Below are 21322 nucleotides of genomic sequence, written 5' to 3' on the forward strand. Positions count from 1 at the left end.
CTCGCTGCCCCACCCCGTAGCCCTTTCCCCAGTTCCCTGGGAAGTCTGGGGTGAGGGTGGAGGGGCTGGAGCAAAGGTCTGCAGGTTGAACATGCCTTGCTTGGAGCCTGGGCTGCCCCAGACCCCCTGGGGGGAGGTGGCTGGGCAGGTCTGGATAGGAAGGGGGTCCTAGGAGGGGCCTTGTGGTTTTCCTGGCAAATGGCCGGGGTTGCAAGCCCTGCAGGGACCCTTCTCGGAGCCTGTGAACTCAGCCTTGCCTGGCACCACCCCAGACCCCTCTCAGCCCCCATAGCTCCACTCCCAGCTCAGCGCCAAGCCTTTCCAGTCTGCTGCAGCCCACGCGGCTCTTGCTCCTCTGAACTCCTGCTTACCCATAATTACCACTGACCATATTTTCCAAAGCGAACATGAAGAACAGTTTAACAAAGGATTCTTGGGCCACTTCCGGGTGTCAGAGGCAGCCTGGGAGATGTAGTCTGGATTTCAAATTCTAGGACATGTTCACAGTGTTTTGGAAGGACTTCTTTTTTTTTTTTTTTGGCCACGCCGCGTGGCATGTGGGATCTTAGTTCCCCGACCAGGGATCGAACCCACGCCCCCTGAGGTGGAAGCACAGAGTCTTAACCACTGGACTACCAGGGAAGTGCCTGGAAAGACTATTTTTATATTATTTTATTCATAAATCAAAGTCATCCTAGGAAACATGTGTTGGCCACATGCCACCTCACACCAGTTAGAGCTGACTGGACACCCCAGCCTGGCAACTTCCTAGCTGTGCAGCCCTGAGCAAATCACTTGACCTCTCTGAGCCTCTGATGCCTCATCTGTAAAATAGGAATAAAAATGGCCACCTCACAAGGCTGTTGTGAAGATTCAGCAGGACAACCCAAGAGCTTAACCCAGTGTCTGACATTTACTAGGTTCAAGTGTCAACTTCTTGCCTTTCCTCTCCTCCCACTCCTACCCAACCAAGACCTTGCATGCCAAGAGAGTGAGCTCCTCAGAAACCCCTGGGGAGAATAATCTCTGTTCTGCCCCCTTACAGGCTAGACAGGGCTCAAGAGGAACCTACCTACAAAAAGCTCCGATGGATTCCTGGGTCCTGGGCTGTCAGAGCAGGAAGGGATCACCTAGCCCAACACCCTCACTTATCAGAAGGGGAAACCGAGGCCCAGAGAGGGGAAGTAAGGACATTAAGGAGGCCCAGCAAGTGTTGAAGAGGCTGAGTTCACACCCATCTCTGCCTGACTGCCGCTGGGTGACGTGACCTCTTGGAGCTTCATTTTAGTGTCCCTCCCCACTGGAGCACTGTTACAAGGAGAAGTTGGATTATGTATGCAGAGTTCTTACAGCAGTGCTGGGTACTCGGAGAGGACGTAGCAGCTCAAGGAAGAGAGGAAGAAGTCTCCCTGCAAGTTGATGGCAGAGGTAGACTCAGGACCCAGGTGTCCTGGCTCCTAACACAGGGCCCTTCACTTTCCATGACGCCCCCTTCTTCCTGTCCTTCCCCAAGGCTGGGGTCCGGGCTGCAGAGATGAGGACTCTGGGAAGGTGGCATTAGGCTGGGTCTTTGCGGTGGGCTGATCAAGGCCTGAGACCCCAGTCTCAACCTCTGGGATTGAAAACTGGTTCCTCTGGCCCGCCCCAAGACCCAGTCAGACAGGCCCAGCGGAGGAAATGGCAGGAAGGGCTGGCAAGCAAGGGGTGCGTGTCCTTGGCAGGGAGAATTCACCTCCCAGGGACTTGGGTTACCGGGTTACCGGAAATGATAAATCTCCCACTGCCTGCCACCTTCGACCAGGAATGTCGGCTGCCTGGGGGAACATCCTGTCCACCTGCCCCAGGACAGCCCAGGGACAGCCAGGACCTCGCCCGCCCCCTGCTCCCTGCCCTGCCCCTGGGGCCTTGGCTTGGTCTCTGGGGCTCCGCAGCCAAAAGGCACCTGTCATTCTGGGAAGGTGGGAACGGTTGTAAATAACCAATCACAGGAGGAGAAGAGAGGGCTGGAAGGGGGACCCCCAAAATATTGAAAGCCACCCCTAAACCTGATTCATTCAATCCTGTCAAACATGGATTCTGAGCCCCAAGTTTGGATGAAGGCTCCGATCTTGTTAACCCAAGGTAGGAGGTGGCACAGTGTAAGCTCTGGGGTAGGATTAACCCAGTTGGAGGCCCAGCTCTGCAACTTGCCAGTCGGGAGGCTTTTGGCAAGTCACTGCAGCACCTCCCACCCCTCATCTCTGATACGGAAGCAAGCGACACGGCCGTGAGGGGCACCCTGTGACATTCACGGAGCTCAGCTGTGAGTCGCTTAGCACAGGGAGGGTCTGGCACACAGCAAGGGCCCAATAAACAGTGGCCGTTAGGTACTGGGAAGTGTCGGGAAGGAGAAGGGAAGATAACCAAGAACTGTCATGTGAGTAGGTACTATTAGCCATGCATGTGCTCTGCCGCCACGGAGCAGCCGGATCAGAAACCAGCACTTGTTAAACGCTGAAAGTGCTGAAAGGGAAAATGCAGCAGGGTGAGGGGGACACGGAGTGGCTGCGTGGAGGCTGCTCTTTTACACAGGCCATCTGTGCCACTTCTGTGGCACAGAAGTGTGAAGGAAGCTGGTGCGTGCACAAAGAAGAGCTCTCTGAGCACAGGGGACAGCAGCGGTAAAGGCCCCAAGGCAGGAGTATCCTTTGAATGTTCTGGAAACATCCAGGAGGCCAGTTACCTAATACCCATAATTGCCCTGCGAGTGAGTTATAATTATCCCCATTCCCCAGATGAGGAACATGAGGCTCAGAGAGGCTGGCCAAGATCACAGAAGGAGTAAGTGGCAGAACTAGAATTCCAACCCTCCTTCTCAGCAAAGAGTCCAGGGGCTACTGAGTCCATGAGAACTCCCATGGGGAGGGAGAGGGCGGGAGAAAAGTATGCAAGGTGTTCAGTCAAGGACCTGATTCCTCCAGACTGGCTATGTGATCTCAGACAGGTTACATCTCCTGCTGGGCCTCCATGTCTTCAGCCTCATGGACCAGCAATGCCTGTTCGTCCACCTCCCAGCTGATGAGGGAGGGGCCAAAAGAAGGGAGAGGGGAGAGTATGATGCCGGGACGTGACCTTGAGCTTTTCTGGCACCTCAGACCCGAAGCTCCTCCCCACAGGTGTGAATGCCACATACAGACCAGACCAACCTGAACCACCCAGCACGACTTCCTGCCTGCCCCCTCCCCCCACAAAGAGTTTGCACCCTGCCTACGCCTGCCTGGGCCTTGTCCCCACTCAGCGCCCAGGGCCCAGCCACAGCCAGGAATCTGTCCTGCACTCCACCTCCAGGTGCCAGCCATGCCTCTCCCCCAAGCACCCAGGACCCAGCCTGTGAACAGCTCCTGGTGTTCCCGACCAGGCGGAGGCCCGTGACCGGCCTTTGTAACCAGGGGTGCCAAAGCAGGCCAGCCCTCATGGGCACCAGGCCAGACCCTGAGGCCCAGCCAAGTGCAAACAGCACGCTTGGCTCCCAGATACAGGCGCGTTAGAGCAGGCAGGCTGCCCACTGCCCCCATCACAACAAACCATCATCTCCGCCCTGTCGAGAGGGGCCCAGCTGCCAGGGGAGGCCCCCACCCCACCCCGAGAATGGGCAGTGGGAACCTCTGAGGCTAGACGTGGAGAGTCTAGATGCCAGCAGCTGAACGGGGAGCTAAGCAGAGACAGGCTGAGGGGAGTGGGTGGGAAATTTAGGGGGGAAGGGTGGGCTGGATGGAGCCGAGTCACGGACTTTCCAACATTACGTATGGAGTTAGGCAAGGGGAGAGTGAGACCTCCCCAGCGCCAAGGACAAAGTGGGTCTGGCACAGTGTGGCAAGGGGGGCAATCCTGTCTGCCCCCATCAGGGCCCAGGGGTCTCGCAGGCCTCCATAGACTGGGGCTTCCAAATCGGGACAGGGATCTAGTAAAAATGACAGCAGTGATTCCTTACTGAGTGCACGTGACACTTTATATGCACTGGTGCTATCCAACAGAACTTTCTGCAGTGATGGAAATGTTCTATACCTACATTGTCCAATAAGGTAGCCATGAGCTACCTGTGGCTATCGAGCACTTGAAATGCGGCTGGTGCAACTGAGAAACTTGAATTTCCTTTAATTAAATCTTAAACAGCCACATGTGGGCTGGCAGTCACCATACTGGACAGTGCAGATTTACACCATCTCCACTCCTTACACCAATCCTGGAGGGAGTGCTAGCTCCATTTGACAAAGGAGGAAATTGAGGCTTGCCCAAAGCCACACAGCAGGTAAGCCGCCCAGAAGAAATCAGAACCCAGGCCTGGCCCCTCTGTTGTGCCCCAACCCAGGGTCAATATCAACCCTGGCAGAGACTAACGGAAATCGTACGTGCGTGGGCGATAAGGCTGCCCGGTTAATCAGGGCATCAAGTCTCTTGCATTTGGCGCGAATTCTGTCGGTAGTTATCACACGCTGACCAGATGGGCCATTTATAAAAGTCTTTGATTTCTTGACATGAAGAAAAGGCAGAATGATGACGTACTAATCCCAGCTGGTTGAGGAGCCAAGTCTTTGAGAACGCTGGGAATCTTCAGTGACGAGACAGCTGGGCTTGGCCTTCCCCACCTCATCACCCCAGACCCCACGCAGCCCTCCAAGGCTCCTGAGATCTGCACGACACTCTCACATGGCACATTTTCCTGCCTCTGAGCCTTTATGTATGCTGTTCCCTCCTCCCAGAATGCTGTTCCTATGCCTCCCAATCTAATCTACTCATCCATCCTTCAAGGCCTGGCTTAATTACCACCTCCACTCTGAAGTCTTCCTGGACCCCCCACAAAGACATCTTTCTCCCCCATACATCCGCAGGACTTAATTTCTACCTCTTAGAGGGCTAGAGATTTGGTCTTAAATACAGCCACTTGAGTAAATATCTCTACTCTCTTGCTGGAACCAAAGCTCCTTGGGAACAAACACCAGCTTGAGTTTTTTTCATCATATTTATATACGATATACTATATATATATTTATTTTTCAACCTTTAGACACTTCCCAATGCCAAGCAACAGCTAGTGGATAATAAACAATATTTACTAAATTGAATTGAATTTTAATAGTGGCTTAGAAGTTTGGGGACTCAGTGTCTTAACGATTCTGCCCTAATCTCCTGTGATCCTGACAGGCAAGTCCCTTCCCTGCTCTGGACCTCAATCTGTACATCTGTAAAATGGGGGCAATGATAGTGCCCACCTTGTTGGGAGATTATTTGTACTTATTACATTTATTTGACAAACACTATGTGCCAGGCACTTGACAAATATTATCTTCTTAACAACCCCATCTTATAGAGGAAACTGACAGTGAAATTAAACAGATAACAGAGATAATGCAAGTCAGGTGCTTAGCACAGCATGTGGCACGTGGTAAGTACTAAATAAACAATAGCAACACTTTTTTTTTTTTTCTTTTTCTTTTCTGTATAATGAAGAGTCTACAGAATTGGGAGAAATTTAGGATACTCTCCCAGGGCTGGGTACATAGTAGATGTTCCTTAAAATATTTGCTGCTAGATTGACTCAGTCCCAAAAGCACCAGTGATAGAAGGGGTGACCCTAACTGAGCCCCGGGAAGCTCCTGCTCTGACTCCCCCCTACCCCGCTCCCCAATCTGCCAAGCAGTGGCCACAAGCACAGTAGAGAACCCTTTTCTTGCCCCACCTTTCCCCAAGGACAGGAAGTGTAGAATGACTTTGGGGAGATGACTCAGGTCCAGCTGTGCTGATCCCATGGCCAAATGGAGAAAAGAGAGTCTGATTAAGTCTCAAAGGCAAGGGATATTCTTGTTCTTCTCCAGTCCTGCTAGGAGCTTGGACACCCCATTCTTCTCCTCAACCCCAGCCCAGACCAAAAGAGGGGAAGGAGGAGGAGAATAGTGAAGAAAATCAACATTGATGGCGTTTCTATGTTGGCCATCTCTCCAGGCCCCAGTTTTCACAACTGTCAAATGATAATTCCTACATCATGGGGGTGGTTTTCAAGATAAAATGAGACAGGACTTCCCTGGTGGCACAGTGGTTAAGAATCCGCCTGCCATTGCAGGGGACGCGGGTTCGAGCCCTGGTCCGGGAATATCCCACATGCCGCGGAGCAACTAAGGCCCTGTGCCGCAACTACTGAGCCTGCTCTCCAGAGCCCGTGAGCCACAACTACTGAGCCCACGTGCCACAACTACTGAAGCCCGCGCCTAGAGCCCGTGCTCCGCAGCAAAGAGAAGCCACCACAATGAGAAGTCCGTGCACCACAATGAAGAGTAGCCCCCGCTCGCCACAACTAGAGAAAGCCCACGCGCAGCAACGAAGACCCAACACAACCAAAAAAAAAGATAAAATGAGACAATGTATGTAAAGCAGAGCTTCTCCATCTTTAACATGCACAGGAATCAGCATGGGATCTTGGGGTCTTGTTAGCGTACAGATTCGGATTCCGTAGGTTTGGGTGGGGCCTGAGACTGCATTTCTAACAAGCTCCCAGGTGAGGCCCCAGCTGCTGATGCATGGACCACCCTTTAGGTTATGAGAACAAAAAGGGACTAGAACAGCACCTTGCACACAGCAGCCCTCAATAAAAGTTAGCTATACTTTTTCTTCTAGAGATTTAATCACTAAGAATCATCCCTAGGGGATTAGAACCATTATTTCACCCCAATAATACTGAGGTCCTGCGAGGTTCAGTGGCTTGTCCAAGCACAGAAGGCTAGGACTCAAGGCAGAAGCAGGGGACTTCCCTGGCGGTCCAGTGGTTAAGACTCTGCGCTTCCACTGTAGGGGACACGGGTTTGATCTCTGGTCGGGGAACTAAGATCCCGCATGCTATGCGGTGAGGCCAAAAATTAAAAAAAAAAAAAAAAAAAAAAAAAATCAAGGCAAAAGCAGGATTCTAGGCCACGTGTGCAGATCCATCCTTCCCATGCATCACACCATCCCAAGCCCCATCAGCCTCAGTGGCAGCCAGGGGCCTGGAGCTGAGGACACACCAGCCCTGCCCCTCAGCCCCATTGCAGGCCCCTGCTGGGCCAGACAGGCCTCCAGGCAAAAGCCCAAGCTCCCCCAAGAAAGGCCTTGCACCATCACTTCCACTCCCCCAGCGGCAGCGTCCAGCAGCCTCCCCCTCCATCGCCTTATAAAGCGGCCCTGTCCGCTCTTTTCCAAGCTGCAGTTTAATTTTACATGGAGTGAACCAACTGTCCTCTCCCTGCAGCCTCGCCCTGCTTCACACATTCCTTCTGGAGCAACATTACCTAATTTAACCATAGCCCCTGCTCTCCGGGGCTCTCAAAATAGCAGCTGCCAGTGGGGGAAAATGCCCTAATGTTATCAAAATAAACAATTCTCCCTCCTCCTCCATTCTTGGCCAGCACCAGCCTCAAGACCCAGCCCAGGGAGGAGTGAAAGCTGGGAGGACCAAGGTGGGCCTGGGGTAGACAGAGATCCCGCCAAAGCCCTGTTCTCACCATCCTTCCAGCCCTCTCATACGTGTTCTTGGGATACCCTCTCATACATGTTCCTGGGACACTCTCTCATACATGTTCCTGGGACACTCTCTCATACGTGTTCTTGGGATACTCTCTCATACATGTTCCTGGGACACTCTCTCATACATGTTCCTGGGACACTCTCTCATACGTGTTCCTGGGACCTCCCCATGCCTTCCCCAGGCCCAAATCCTCCAGCTCATCCCATGGGCCCTGGTTACCCAAAACTAAGATTCAACTTTCACTTTCTCCTAGTACCAAAAACTGCAGTAGTAATAATTGCTACCATTCCCCAGGTATTCATTATGAGCTAAATACTTCCCACACCTTGGCTCACTGACACCTGCAAGGTAGGGATTTAGTATTCTCTCGTTTCAGATGAGGAAATGGGTGCTCAGAAAGGTGCAGTGACTTGCCCAGGGTCACGTAGCCCGGAGGTGGCAGAGGTGGGATTGGAATCCGAGCCCAGCTGCCCCAAAGCCCTAACCATGTACTACCTTCTAGCTGGAACGCCGCTGCAGGGTCTGCGCCCAGGAGAGGAGGAGCAAAGGGGGTTTGGGGGGCTAGAAAGGGCCTGCTCACCTGACGTATCATTGTAGGGTCTGCTCACATGGCCGGTGCCAAACCACAGGGGCCTGTTATACCCTAGCTCACACTTCACCCAGGTTTTGTGAGTCCTAAGTCTGTCCCTAGGACTCCAGGGGCACAGGCTGCCTGTCAATCTGTAATTCCAAGTCCCTACTCCCTGCTCCCCCCATCCCATGTGCCCCAGAGCAAGGCTGCCACATTAAAGCAGGGAACACCCAAGTGCTCACATACCTCAGGTGCAACCAGTGGTTAAGGAGCTGGGAGGGCCGGCCTCTCCCCGCCCTGCTCTCTTAACATACAGAGTAATCATTAACCAAGGCAGAGCATCGCACCCCCAGGCCCAAGGCCAGACGCTCCAGACCCTTCCCACCTGAGGAATTCTGGGGCCACTTTCCCAGCCACACCACTGGGATACTGAGGCCCCTGGTACAAGGTGGGGGTGATTGGACCAGGAAGGCCTAATCTGATATCACTATGCAGGTGGCCCAGAAGGTGCCTGGAGGACACTTAGGAGCATCTGGGCCCTCTTCACTCACAACCCCTCCTGCCCTGCTCCCCTCCCAAAATTATGAAGACCCATAAGTGAAGAGGGTTGGACAAGAGGATGGACCCTGGGGTTTGGAGCCTCCTCAAAGGTCAGGGGGAGGCAGAACGAAACCAAGCCCCAAGGTTTACCCAGGACGAAGTACCAAGGGCAGTCTTGAAGGGGAAAAAGGAAAATCACAAAATAATAGTTCCTGTCATACATCAACTGCCTCTTCTGGCTAGAGGTGATTTAGATGATGTCTAATCTTCACTAAAACCCTGCAAAGACGGTATTACCATTCCCAGCTGAGAGCTGAAGCTTAGAGAGGTTAAGTCACCGGCCCAGGGTCACACAGCAATAAGTAATGGAGCTAGGACAGGAATCAGGGCTGTGCCTCCTGCCCATGACACTGTCCCAAAGTATAACCTGCAGAATTAACAGATGGGGGGCTAACAGGCCACATAAAGGAGCCTCTGAGTCCCGGCCAGAAACCCCAGGTGAAAGAGCGGGTAGGGGTGGGGGTGGTATGCAGGGTGTCCCCCATATCTGGATGTGTCAAGTAAAGGTGGCCCCTAGGGCTTCCAGCACCTGAGGCCTGCGTGAGGTGGGTGGGGCCTCCTGGAGTGTTGAAGGGTGGCGGGTGGGACCTGCACCCCCTCCCCCAGGAGGTCACTTAGAGAATTCCCTTCAACTGCTCAGGTGAAACCTAGGTGAGGCCCAGGCAGGCTGGAAGCTTTGATCTTATCGCACATTCCTGCCCCAGCCATCCCGGTCCTTGTCCCCTCCCCACCTCCTCCCATCCAGGAGGTGGGAAACCAGGCGGACTTAACCCTTTCCTCCCATTTCTTCAAATCAAATCCAGGCTTGAGCTGACCTCTGCCTCCCTCCAGATCCCCCAGAAGAGTGGGGAGAGAGACGAGAGGAAGGAAAGTGGAAAGCAGGAGCTTCAGCCCTACTCTCCTTGTTTAACTCACTCAACGTCACGGAGCCCCAAACATGAGCTCCATGGGCAGCTTCCATTTCTCTTAAATTAAAATAACCAGACTCAGTATAAATAAGCCTCGCTATTTTCCACATCCACGAGCTCATCTGAGACTCATGGCAAAACCTGACTGCTCTCCTCTCTGCCCCGTGGGTCTTCTCCCCTGCCCTAGCCCAGGGGGGCTGTCTCCCCAAGACCCCTCTTCCCACAAGCTAACTGGAGGGAAACAGACAGTAACTAGAATAACAAACGGGGGCTGAGACAAAGTCACAAAGACCCCAGCTATCTCCCAGAGGTCGTGTGGCCCTGAAAAGCTGCTCCCAAGCCCTTAGAAGACTCTTCCTTGAATGCAGCCTCCTTTTATTGAATGAACTTCCCCTTTTATTGACTAGTCTCCCCTGTCAGACTAGAAGCTCCTTCAATCCATGCTTGGTGTTTAAACCTAACACAAGGCTGGGCATAGAGCTGGCACTCCATAAATGTTTGCTGTATGAATGAATGAACGGTCCCATTTTGCATCTGGGGAAAATTACGCTCAGAGAAGTTAAATGACTTGCCCTGGATCCCACTGACAGGGCACGGAGAACAGGAACCCTGTGATTCCTAGTCTAGTGCTCACTTGCTCAGCAGACGTTTACAAGGCCTCTGGATCTTAGCTCAGCAGCAGGTGATCTGATGTGGGCGGACCACTGCAGGAGTGACCCCAGGTCCACACGGGAGGACAGGTGAGGCTTCAGGAAGGTCTAATGGAGCAGGGGGTCTTCTCCTTCATCTGTTTCCCTGGCCCAGGGTCTGGCACTCGTCGGCAGGTAGTCAGTGAAGGAAGACATGAGATTGGTAAGATGGTGGGCTTTACCCGGTAGCTACCACCAAGTGTTGAGGACAAGCTAACAGTTTTCTCCAAGAATTCAACGGCCCCTTCCTCTGAATTGGCAAGTGGCCAAAAAACAAGGAGCCCATTTTGTGGGTAGGAAAAGTGAGGTCCAGGGAAGAGGGTCAGTAGTTGGCTGGCAACCAAGTGGAGGCCCAGGCCTTGACTTCTTGCCTCCCGGTCTGACCAGTTACAAGGCAGGGGACTGGAATGCTTGTCACCTCAGCTATCTTGGTGACTTCCTCTCATTCTTTTCCAGTGTTAATGACTCCAGCTGCAGGCTACAGCCTTCCTGCTCACACGCTTGACAACAATGCGTATCTAGGGAAGATGGGGACAACTTCTGGACCCCTGCCCTGGATGCCTTCCTCCTCCACCAGCCAAATCTTCCTTGCTCTTGAAGCCCCACTTCCTCCAGAAAGTCTTTCCAGAGAATTCATGCCAAATTGACCTTTTCCTTCCCTGACAATCTGCTATTGTCTAGACTGGAGTTGTGCTGGGTAACTATGGTCCATGAGCCCTACCTCTCCAACAAGACCCAGACCTTCTGGACAGTAGGGACCACCACTCTAATTTCTTACAGGAGGACTGACAGAGCTGGATTCAGCTCCCACCTTCCTCTGCACCTGGCTGTGTGATCTTGGGCAAGTCACTGTTCTCCTCTGAGCTTTTTCTCATCTGGGAAATGGAGGCATAATCCCAATTACGTAGGAAAGTTGAAAATGCAGACAACACACTAGCACAATGTCTGGCACACAGCAGGTCCTCAGGCAATGAATGAGTGAATAAATGAATGGATGGATGAAGACTTGATTCCTCTGCTGCACAAAGATGTTCAAATGACGCAGTTTCGGGGACTTCCTTGGTGGTGCAGTGGTTAAGAATCTGCCTGCCAATGTAGGGGACATGGCTTCGAGCCCTGGTCCGGGAAGATCCCACATACCGCAGAGCAACTAAGCCCGTGAGCCACAACTACTAAGCCTGTGCTCTAGGGCCCGCGTGCCGCAACTACTGAGCCCGCATGCTGCAACTACTGAAGCCCGCGTGCCTAGAGCCCATGCTCCGCAACAAGAGAAGACACTGCAATGAGAAGCCCGCATACCACAACGAAGAGTAGCCCCCACTCGCCGCAACTAGAGGAACCCCCCCGTGCAGCAACGAAGACCCAACGCAGCCAAAACAAACAAACAAAAAAAACAAACAAAAAACAAATGACACAGTTTGGGACTTGTATATAGATTCTGCTCCCAGCTGCGTCACTACTGAGGTGAGCACAGGGCTGCCTCAGAGCAGGCCCCACTCAGCAAAATTCCATTGAACTCCAAACTAGGCAAAACCTACAGGCCCCAAAGGGAGCTTGGGACCTGACTGAGAAGGATCCAGGTTTCCAAGGGTCTCGATCTCAGGGAAAGCCAAATCCACCTCCCTGGGGAACGTTATCACTAAACTGAGCTGGATGCCAAGGGGCAAAAGGCACCCAAGTCTGAGAAGTAGGAGCTGGATAAGCCCACATGGCAGATACGCAGCTTGCTGTACCCTCCGCCAAGGCTGGCCCAGTCCACCTCCTCCAGGCAGCCTGTCGTGACTATGCCAGTCCTCCCAGATCGTCCTCTCTCTCCCTGCAACAGGCCAGACCCACTCAGGAAGGGATGACAAGTCTGGAGTCAAACAACCTGGGCTCTATTCCCAGCTGTGCCAGGTACTGAACGGATGACTTGGGCCAGCCATGCCCACCCCCTCGGTGCCTCATTTTCCCCAGATGCACAATGGAGGTAATAATGCCAACAGCAAAAGACCGCTGTGAGGATTATATGTGATAATGCCTGGAGAGAGCCCTGTGTGGGGCTTGGCTAAGAGAGGGCGGCAACCTGGGTGACTGAGGTCACTGGGGAGGAGACCCTGGAAGTCCCAGGGCACAGAAACTGGTCTGTCCTCAGGAAACTCCTAGGTCTCTGTTCCTCTGGCCAAAGGGTCACAGGAAGGCAAATGGCAGGAGGGGGAGAAGAGCTGTTAAGTGATAGAGGCCACTGGGGCTAGGATTTCTGAGGCCAGAATTTCAGAGCATCCAGTCCAGCGAGGGATGCAAGAAGAGGCATGATCCCAGTTCCCAAGTATTTGAAAACTGGGAACGCCAAACAAGGAGAGGGGTGAGTCAGCTGGGGTGAGGAGGGGAGGCCAGGACCAGAAGGAGGGGGGGGCAGAGCTGGCTCTTTGGGGGTGAGTTTGGGGAGGCGGGGGAGAGAGGGGTGGAGGCAGGCACCTGGAGGTGGGCTGGGAAGGGGCCAGAGGCAGCTGGGAATTCCCAGCCCCACCCCAGGAGAAGCATCTGTGGGGTCACCTCAGGCCACCTTTAAAGTCCTCCCCCTGCCAGCCCAGGGCTGCCTCCCCATCCCCACAGCCCAGGATTGGGGAAAAGATGCCAAATGTTAAAAAATGAAACACCTGGACATGACCCGTCCTACTGGGGAAGGGGCATGTCTCTACCCAGCAGCCCAAGGCCAAGGCCCAGGGTGCAGGGAGCGGTTACCAAGCACGAGTGCGTCTCTTTCCTTTTAGCCCGGCTATTTCTCTGAGAGCCCGTGGGAGCCAGATTTAAAGCTGTGCAACTCCAGCTTCCCTGGCAATGGACCTGCTACAGGTTTGCCCAGGGCTCCCCGGGCAAGATCCTGTCTCCTCCAGTGGGCCCGAGGGAGGGTGGGGCTGGGATGGAGTCCCAGGAAGCCCCCTTCCACCATTCCCCTTAAGATGCATGAACATCCTTTCTGCACCCATGGGAGCCACTTGGCCACAACCTCTGTTGCTCAGAGCCCACCAACTGCACACATCTGGGAAGGGGACAATGTGTCCACAGGCTCCAGCCTTTCCCAGGCCACACCCCGGGGTGTGCCCCCCACTCCTTCTCCCCCTACAGGAAGGAGCAATCAGGGTGGAAGGGTGGACTTTTTCTTGCAGCTGCAGCCTCAGTGGGGGAAGGGGAGCCAGTGACAGATCAGATACAGTTACATCCGGGGCTCACAGACTGAGAAAGAGAGGCAGAGGGAGCAGGGAGGATCCCTTAACTCGGTCATTCATTCAACAAGCCCAGAGCAGGGCCTGGGTCAGTAGGTGGCAGCAATTGCGATCAGGAGAAGGTGTGTCATGCTGGGCACTGGGAACCCCAAGTCAAATACCACTCTGGCTGTGCCCTCAGCAGGAACCAGACTAATAGAGCAGCCACTGACTGTCAAACACTCTCACATCCCAGGTACTGCGTGAGGTGCATCCACCTGGTCTCATATTCACCCGGGAAACAGGCATCATGATCCCCATTTCTGCCCTGAGGCTCAGAGAAATGAAGCAACTTGCCCAAGGTCACACAGCCAGTTGGGGCTGAGCCAAGGCACGACCCTCGGAGCCCACACCTTTCCCTTGTCCTCAGCGCCCAGAAAAAAGGGCTCCAAGTCCAGTCGGGGCACAGAAAAGTGGAACACGGCACGGTGGGTACCCTGGCTTGTCTCACATGCTCCAGAACCCAGCAGAGAACAGTGGCTGGGAAGAAGAGCTCCCCTGCGTCCAGCCTCAGCAAGGAGCCTTGGCCTTCTTGGCCAGCTGGCTTCTTCAAGGCCATTAATTTTTTTTTAATTAATTTATTTAATTTATTTATTTTCGGCTGTGTTGGGCCTTTGTTGCTGTATGCGGGCTTTCTCTAGCTGCGGCGAGCGGGGGCTACTCTTCGTTGCGGTGGGCGTGCTTCTCATTGCGGTGGCTTCTCTTTGTTGCAGAGCACGGGCTCTAGGAGCGCGGGCTTCAGTAGTTGTGGCATGAGGGCTCAGTAGTTGTGGCTCGCGGGCTCTAGAGCGCAGACTCAGTAGTTGTGGCGCAGGGGCTTAGCTGCTCCACAGCATGTGGGATCTTCCCGAACCAGGGATTGAACCCGTGTCCCCTGCATTGGCAGGCAGACTCTTAACCACTGAGCCACCAGGGAAGTCCTTCAAGGCCATTAATTTATTCACTCATTAAGTGTTCACCTACTATTGTCCAGCAGCCTAGCACCGGGCAGACTGTAACAAACAAAACTGAATGCCCGCCCTCATGGCGCTTCAATTCTAGATGGGGAAGACAGTGAATTTCAATAAAACACATAAATATACAAGCTGTGAGCTTAGGCTGGGGGGTTCCAAGGGATCAGTGTCCGCAGCTGCACAAATGTATTCTCAGCAAGAACCCCCTCCAGGCCAATGCAGAGGCTCCAACTTGGGGTGGGGGTGTGGGGCTGCCCTAGCTGAGAGTCAGTCCAACACTGTCCCCTCCCCCATGCCATCTCCTCCATCACCTGCCGTTCTCCACCCTCCTCCCAAGCCTGCTTCTCTGGAGTTCTCCTACCTCAGTTAGTGGCAGCCCCACCTTTCCGATGCCCAAGCCAAAGCTTATGGAGACGTCCCTGACGCCTCTCTTTCTGTCCCCTCACCCCCATAACCAGTCCATCAGCAAATCCTGTTGGTCCTACTTTCAAAATATACTCAGGATTCAACCCTTTCTTTGCGCCTCCACTGCCCTGGTACGAGCTCCCATCGTCTCGGGGCTGGGTCACGGTCTCCTTGCTTTTGACCTTGATGTCCCACGTTGTCTTCTCCACACAGCAACTAGAGTGATCTCTCATCTCACTCAAGCAAATCCAGTCTTTCCTGTGTCTGAGGCTCTGCCCCACCTTCCCTTGCCAAGCCCCTGGCTGCATCCACCAACCCTCACCCATGCTGCTGCAGCCACGTGGGCCCCCTTGCTTTGTGCAGACGCACCAAGCACACCTCTGGGCCTTTGTGTCAGCTGTTACCCCTGCTTGGAGTGCCCTTTCCCTAGATACCTGTAGGGCTCACACCCTCACCTCCTTCAGATCACTCTCTATCCTCTTCCTTGCTTTATTTTCTCTTCCAAACACTTATCGCCACCTGCCATATTATATTTATTGTGTGTCTCCCTGCGCCTGCTATAATGCAAGTTACCTGAGGGAAGGGAATTGGACTTCTATGTTCTCTGCCGCAACCTCGGCACCTAGAACAGGGTCAGGTACTTAGAAGATGCTCAATAAATATCTGTGAAATGAACTTTGAGTCTAACACTTCGGGGACTTTAGTTTACAGAATATTTAATCGCATACATCGTTGTCCATTCATTCATTCAACACAGATTGCAAGCCTCTGTGTGCCAGACACCACCCTGAAATCCAGAGCAACAGAGAAACAGGGCGCCCTCCTCTGTGGCTCAGGGACAGGGCTCTGGTAGGCAGCCGGGAGCTGGTCCTCAGGACATCTCACAGATGTCACGAGTACCCCCTACCCTGGGATGCTCTGAGGTCCCTGCAGTCCTGGCACACATGGGCATCAAGGAAAGGAGGGGAGGGTGGGTTCTGGGGGCGGCTGACACTTGAAGGCCCCACATTCCCAGGCCTCAAAGAGCTGCCTTGTTCCCAGGACTTTCATGACGGTGCCCCTGGCCCAGCCACCCCAGCAGCCATGAGCCACTCCCTTCTCACGGCCGCTATTGACATGCACCCAACGCCACCAGGCTGGGCAGTGAAGCTGGCGGCTCCCCGCGAAGCGAGTTCCACACATTCTTCTGGGTTTCAGTCAGCCAGCTCTGGGCGCTGGGGCGGCCAGCAGGCCCCAGCCAGGCCCTGGAAGCAGGAGGGGGCAGCAGGGCCAAAGAGGCCAAGGCCGGAGCTGGGGAAACATTCCAGCAGGGCCAAGACCCTCAGCCTACCCTCCTGCTTCCTGGCGGGAGAGAGATGAGGGGAAGGCCGGGGTGGGTCCTGGGAGGAAGGGCAGGGGGCTCCGCAGATCCTTGGGAGGCTGCGGGGGGGACGCGGCCACGTTCTGCCCCTCCTCCTCCAGCCTGAGCCCTCACAGCTGGGAGTGGACTGGGGCAGGGGGCAACAGGCCAGGGCTGGGAGTCCTTCCCGCATGTCCCAAGTGGTCTGAGGGTCCAGAACCCACACGTCTGGCCTCCAAGTGGCTTCTGAATCATCGTTCCAGATCTTTCCACATCCTGGACGGCCCCCTCACCCTCCCTCCTGAGACTCGCCCCAAGGCCAGGCAGCCCTGAAGCCTCTGCAGACTCACCCTAAACCTTCAGTCCCCAGGGAAGAGCCAGGGGAATCCAGAGAGGACTCCGTGCCGGGCGGCTAGCCATTCTCTCCTTCACTTCCCACACAGGGTAGGGCCCAGCCTGGCGCACTTAGGCCTTAAGGCCCCTGGATTAATTCAACTGTCTCTAGGGTCTCAGGGAATATTGGCGAGGAAACTAATTAACAAACCTACAAACGAACAGGCAATCCCACAAATGACTGCCCTAGAGTTACGTCTTTCTAGGCTCCCGCCAGGGCAGGTGTCCCCAGGAGGCCCCGTGGACACTCGGGCACACCCATCCTGAGTGCCTCTGTCCCCAAAGCCAGACCCCAGTCTTCCTTGCCCGAGGAAGCCCTTGCACCACCTAGGACCTGAGTCCTTTTATCAACACCAGTGGTGACAGTTTTATCAACACCCACCGCCTGCCTGCTACGGGTGAGCGGGATGCCGGTGGGGTGGTGAGGAGCTTCGTGTGGCTTCAAAGCCTGGCTCGTGGTGCCTCCAAGCAAAGTGTATGTGAGTTGTTGGGCAAGTTAATACGATCCCTCTGTGCCTCAGTCTCCTCTGCTTAGAAAATGGGGACTGTACTAGTAGCTATAGCTTAATTCATTCAACCGACATATTTACTGACCGCTTACTACCTGCCAGGTGTTAAGGAGACAGCAGCAGTGAACAAAAGCACATAAGGTCCTGCTCGCATGAAGCTTAAATTGGGGGTGGGGTGGTGATAAACAAGTAAATAAATACACATTAGACAGTGACAAGAAGAAAACAAAGCCGTGTAAGGGGACAGTGAACATCGGGCAGAGTAGTCAGGGACTGGAGGGAAGTGAGGCAGAGGGTCACGCAGATACTAGGGGGACAAGCATTCTAGGCAAAAGGAAGAGCAGATGCAAGGCCCTAAGGTGGGAGCGTGTCTGGCACGGTCCAGAAACAAAGACCGGCATGTCTGGAGTGCGCAAGCAAGAGGAAAGTGGGCAGGAGGAGAGAGTTGAGAGGGAAAGGGGGAGGCCAGATCTGTAGGGCCTTGGGGGCTAAATTAAGTCAGGGGCTGGGGTCTGACGTGAGCAACATGGGGAGGGCAGGGAGACTGTGAGCGAGGGAACAACGTGTGAGGATCTGTTGAGAAACTTCATGCGTGGCAGACAGTGGGCACTGGATAAATGTGAACTATCCATATTATTTTGTCAGCATCTGGCCTGGTACCCCAAGACTGCCCTCCCACTACTGCAAGCCCTAAACCCAGTCACCTTCTGCCACCTTCCTTCCACCCATCTCCCGGGCTGGGCCTCAGGCCCGCAGATCCCAACTTGCCTGCACTCAGCCTGAGAACAGGCCCAGGCTGAGCTGGTCGGGGTCCAGGACTCCCCGGACACAAGGAGCTCGGCTGGGGCGTGGCGGGGGGGGGGGGCGTCCATCTCTACCCCCGCCAGCCTCTGCCTCCCTCTGTGGACAGACCTGCACCCTCCCTCTGGAAATCTCCAGCGCATACTCACAACCCCCTCCGGGCGGCAGATCTGGAGCAAGGGGGAAAGACAGGGCTGCCAGTTATGTCAAGGGGAGGGCTGAGGTAACACTGCCCCTGAGGGAAGGGGAGGCTCCTCCATTTCCCATCTGCCCACAGCCTCCCCAGCAAGGAAACCCAGGGGAGGAAGGAAACAGGTATCTCAGTGACTTCCCCCCTCAGCGCTGGAAAACACCACAATCACCCTCAAGAACCCTGTCTCTTGGCAGCGCCGGCCCCAAGAAAGGAAGGGCTAAGGCCCCAGCAGGCCAAGGCAGGCCCTGAGTCACCCAGGCCTGGCCCCCTCCCCCAGCAAGCCTCCCCACCTCCTCTGAACTGAAATTACTCCCACACTTAATCAGAGACCACTATTTCCTCTGTCTCCTGCCCCCAGTGAGGTCTTGAGCTCCCTAAGGACCACCTTTACCCTCCCCTTGTGTCCTACCCTCACCCACTCACTATGGGCTTGCAGACATGAACTGAAAGGCAGGAGAGATAAAGGGCAGCAGACGAGGAGGAGCCCAAGGCTGGCTAGGGCACAGGGCTAGAAGCCTGCTGTCGTTTAAAACTTACAACAAACTTCTCACCCCCATTTTACAGATGTGGAAACTGAGGCTCAGAGAGAGGAACTTGTCCCAGATCACACAGCTAGGAAGTGGCAGAGCTGGGATTCGAACATGGGTCTGTAAGACTCCAGAGGCCAAGCTCTTTCCAGCCCTTCTACCCTCAGCCTAGGGTGGGACCATGAAGACCTCAGTGTGGTTGCTGAGGAGACTGTAATCCCACAGGATCAGAGCTGCCTGTTGACCCATCTCAGTTCTGGGAAAGTGCAGCCAGGGCCTGTTTCTGTTCACCCATAAGCCCCCAGTGCTGGATGCACTGGTGCACAGTAGGTGCTTAGCAAGTATCTACTGAATGAATGAACCCTGAACTCCTGCTCACTGTCATGGAATGCTGCTCAAAGATGTGGTGAATGAACAAGTGAATGAGGACTGGCTGCAATCTGGGAATTCCTCCCACACACAGCAAATATCTCCTTCCCCCCTCCCCACTCCTGCCACGGTAGAACCCCTGATCAGGGGGCAGAGCTGGGGTAGGGTCAGAAAAGGAACATTTCATGTGCTAGGTTGATGTCTACTTCTTGGAAAAGTAAAGATCAGTGTTGGGAGGTGCAAGTTCAGGTCAAGACTGGGGAGCAACTGGATGGATGGGCCCTGCTGGATGTGTTGCAGTGAGAGGCTGACAGAGGATTAAGGAAGCTGCCCTGATGGGGATGGGGGAGGAGAGGTGCTGGGTGGGTGGGGCAGGAGAGGTGAGGGGTCAGGTCTGGGGTGGGGGTTAACGAGTGACTCAGGAGGGCAGAGGTGAGAGGGAGCCGGCAAGGCGAGGACAGGGAGTCAGTCACTAGGTAAACACCGGCCAGCTTAGATGAGTCCCTCTCTTGACTCTGAGGACAGGGGACAGGGATGGCCCAGCACCACCTGAAAGAGGGTGGGTTGGCTCTGTGGTTCACCACGCAGGCCCAGATCCCCAGATGTGCCCCATCCACATCTGCCTCCAGCTCCCTGCCCACTGACCCCGCCCTGCCCTTCTCAGGCTCACTGGGTCCTCAGGGCCTCTCCGGGCCAAGTGTCCTCTTTCTCTCGGCATGGACCCATCCAAGCTCAGAGCAGGGGACTGGACTGTAGGGGCAGGCCTCCCCTGCACCTTGACGAGCTGGGGAGGAGAAAGCTGGGGAAACAGATCCACACACTGTCCACCACAAACTGGCTCAGCAATGGGCACTTTCTGCACGTACTCCACCCAGCCCGGCACTTTGAGGCCGTGTATTCTGAGTTCCCCTTGGGCATGTGGGCTGGTCTCAGAGAGGCTAACAATTTGCTGGAGGTCACACAGCTGCTCAGTGAAGAGCAGAGATTGATTCAGTTCCGGGGCTGTGGGACTCCAGGGCCCGTGGGTGTTCCACACAAGAATCAGTTGTGTCCAGAACGGTTCTTTACTTGTGCCTGCCTGGTGACCAGCTCCCCAAAGGGAGAGACGTCGTGGTAAAGTTCCAGTGAGGATGGATATGGTCCCCATCACCACTGAGTGCCCCTGTTTCAAGCTGGCAAAGAAAGACGTGTCCTCGCCCTGCCGAGTTCCCACCCTGCTAGAAGTTTCTCAGCCTGGCCCCCAGGAATGGCAGGCCGGGCCATGCCTAGCGCGAGTCTCAGACTCAGCAACGTGGCCGGGCGACTCACGGGCTCCCACGAGGGCCGGCCCCGCCCCCGGTCCGTCGCGGAGTCCCCTGGGTGCCCTTCGGGACAGCCCCACGGAGGAGGGTGGCGCCGGCCTGTGCCGGCCCGGGGTCCCTGGCGGGCGCCGCCGTCCCGGGCCAGAGTCCCAGCCGCGCAGCCTTGGCGCCCCAGCCAAGTTGGCGGGGGCGGCGAGAGGGGCCCGGGGCGCCTCCTGCCTCTCCGCCCCGCACACTCACCGCGAGCAGCCGCCCGTGCAGCACCAGCGCCAGCAGCAGCGCGCCCGCCGCCTGCCGCCCCATGGCCCGGCCCGCTCCGCTCACTCGCTCGCTCGGCGCCCGCCCGCAGCCGCCCGCTCGCCAGGCTGCTGAGTCCTCGGGACAGCGCGGCCCGCTCCAGCCACCCCCACCCTTCCCGCGGCCGCCCCGCCCCCGGGGCGAGGCCCCGCCCCCTGGCCTCCCCGCCCCGGGCACCAGGCCCCGCCCCCTGGACCGCCCCGGGACTGAAGGCTGCGCTCTCCCTGGCCCGCTGCGCAGCCAAGTGAGCCTTTGTCTGGGCCCCCAGCCCCCTCCGCGCGGGCCGCGGCCCAACCCGACTCCCCGCCAAACCCGGCCTGGAGTCTGGGATGGGACGGGGGCCGGGGCCCTGCGCGCTGGACCACCCTCCCTCCACGTGCACGCCTCTCCCGCACCTCCCCACCGACCCCCGGACCCCTAAATCCATCTGCTCTCACACCCTTTCACACTCCGCAGACGTGACTCCACGCGGGCGGCTCTCCAGGACCCTCCAGAATAGCACGCGCTCACATGGGCACGTTTGGTACACGCGCTCACTACAACTTTGGATCACAAGATTACCTGCACACTCACAACTTTCACGCGCTAACGTGCTCATCCACTGCCCGTGAACGCTTGCGCACGCTCACTCCCTTCACCCAACTTTCATACACTAATGGTCCTCCCCGACTCAAGAGATCACTGTATGCCT

The 21322-nt window shown here is 55.5% G+C and overlaps 1 protein-coding gene across 14 annotated transcripts in view; it reads right to left on the minus strand.

Annotated features, from left to right (window-relative positions):
- The window catches only part of HSPG2 (heparan sulfate proteoglycan 2), a 101941-nt gene extending 81253 nt beyond the window's left edge, over positions 1-20688 (minus strand). For 9 of the 14 annotated variants that reach the window (XM_059915608.1, XM_059915586.1, XM_059915625.1 and 6 more), the window contains exon 1: positions 20575-20688. In XM_059915608.1, the coding sequence (XP_059771591.1) occupies positions 20575-20637 (63 nt within the window). In that variant the 5' untranslated portion in view covers positions 20638-20688. The remainder of the gene's footprint in view (positions 1-20574) is intronic. The other 5 variants (XM_059915662.1, XM_059915639.1, XM_059915659.1 and 2 more) reach the window with 1 other exon arrangement.
- Positions 20689-21322: the final 634 nt, after the last annotated feature.

The sequence above is a fragment of the Balaenoptera ricei genome, chromosome 1 (genome assembly GCF_028023285.1).
Source record: "Balaenoptera ricei isolate mBalRic1 chromosome 1, mBalRic1.hap2, whole genome shotgun sequence".
NCBI lineage: Eukaryota > Metazoa > Chordata > Mammalia > Artiodactyla > Balaenopteridae > Balaenoptera > Balaenoptera ricei.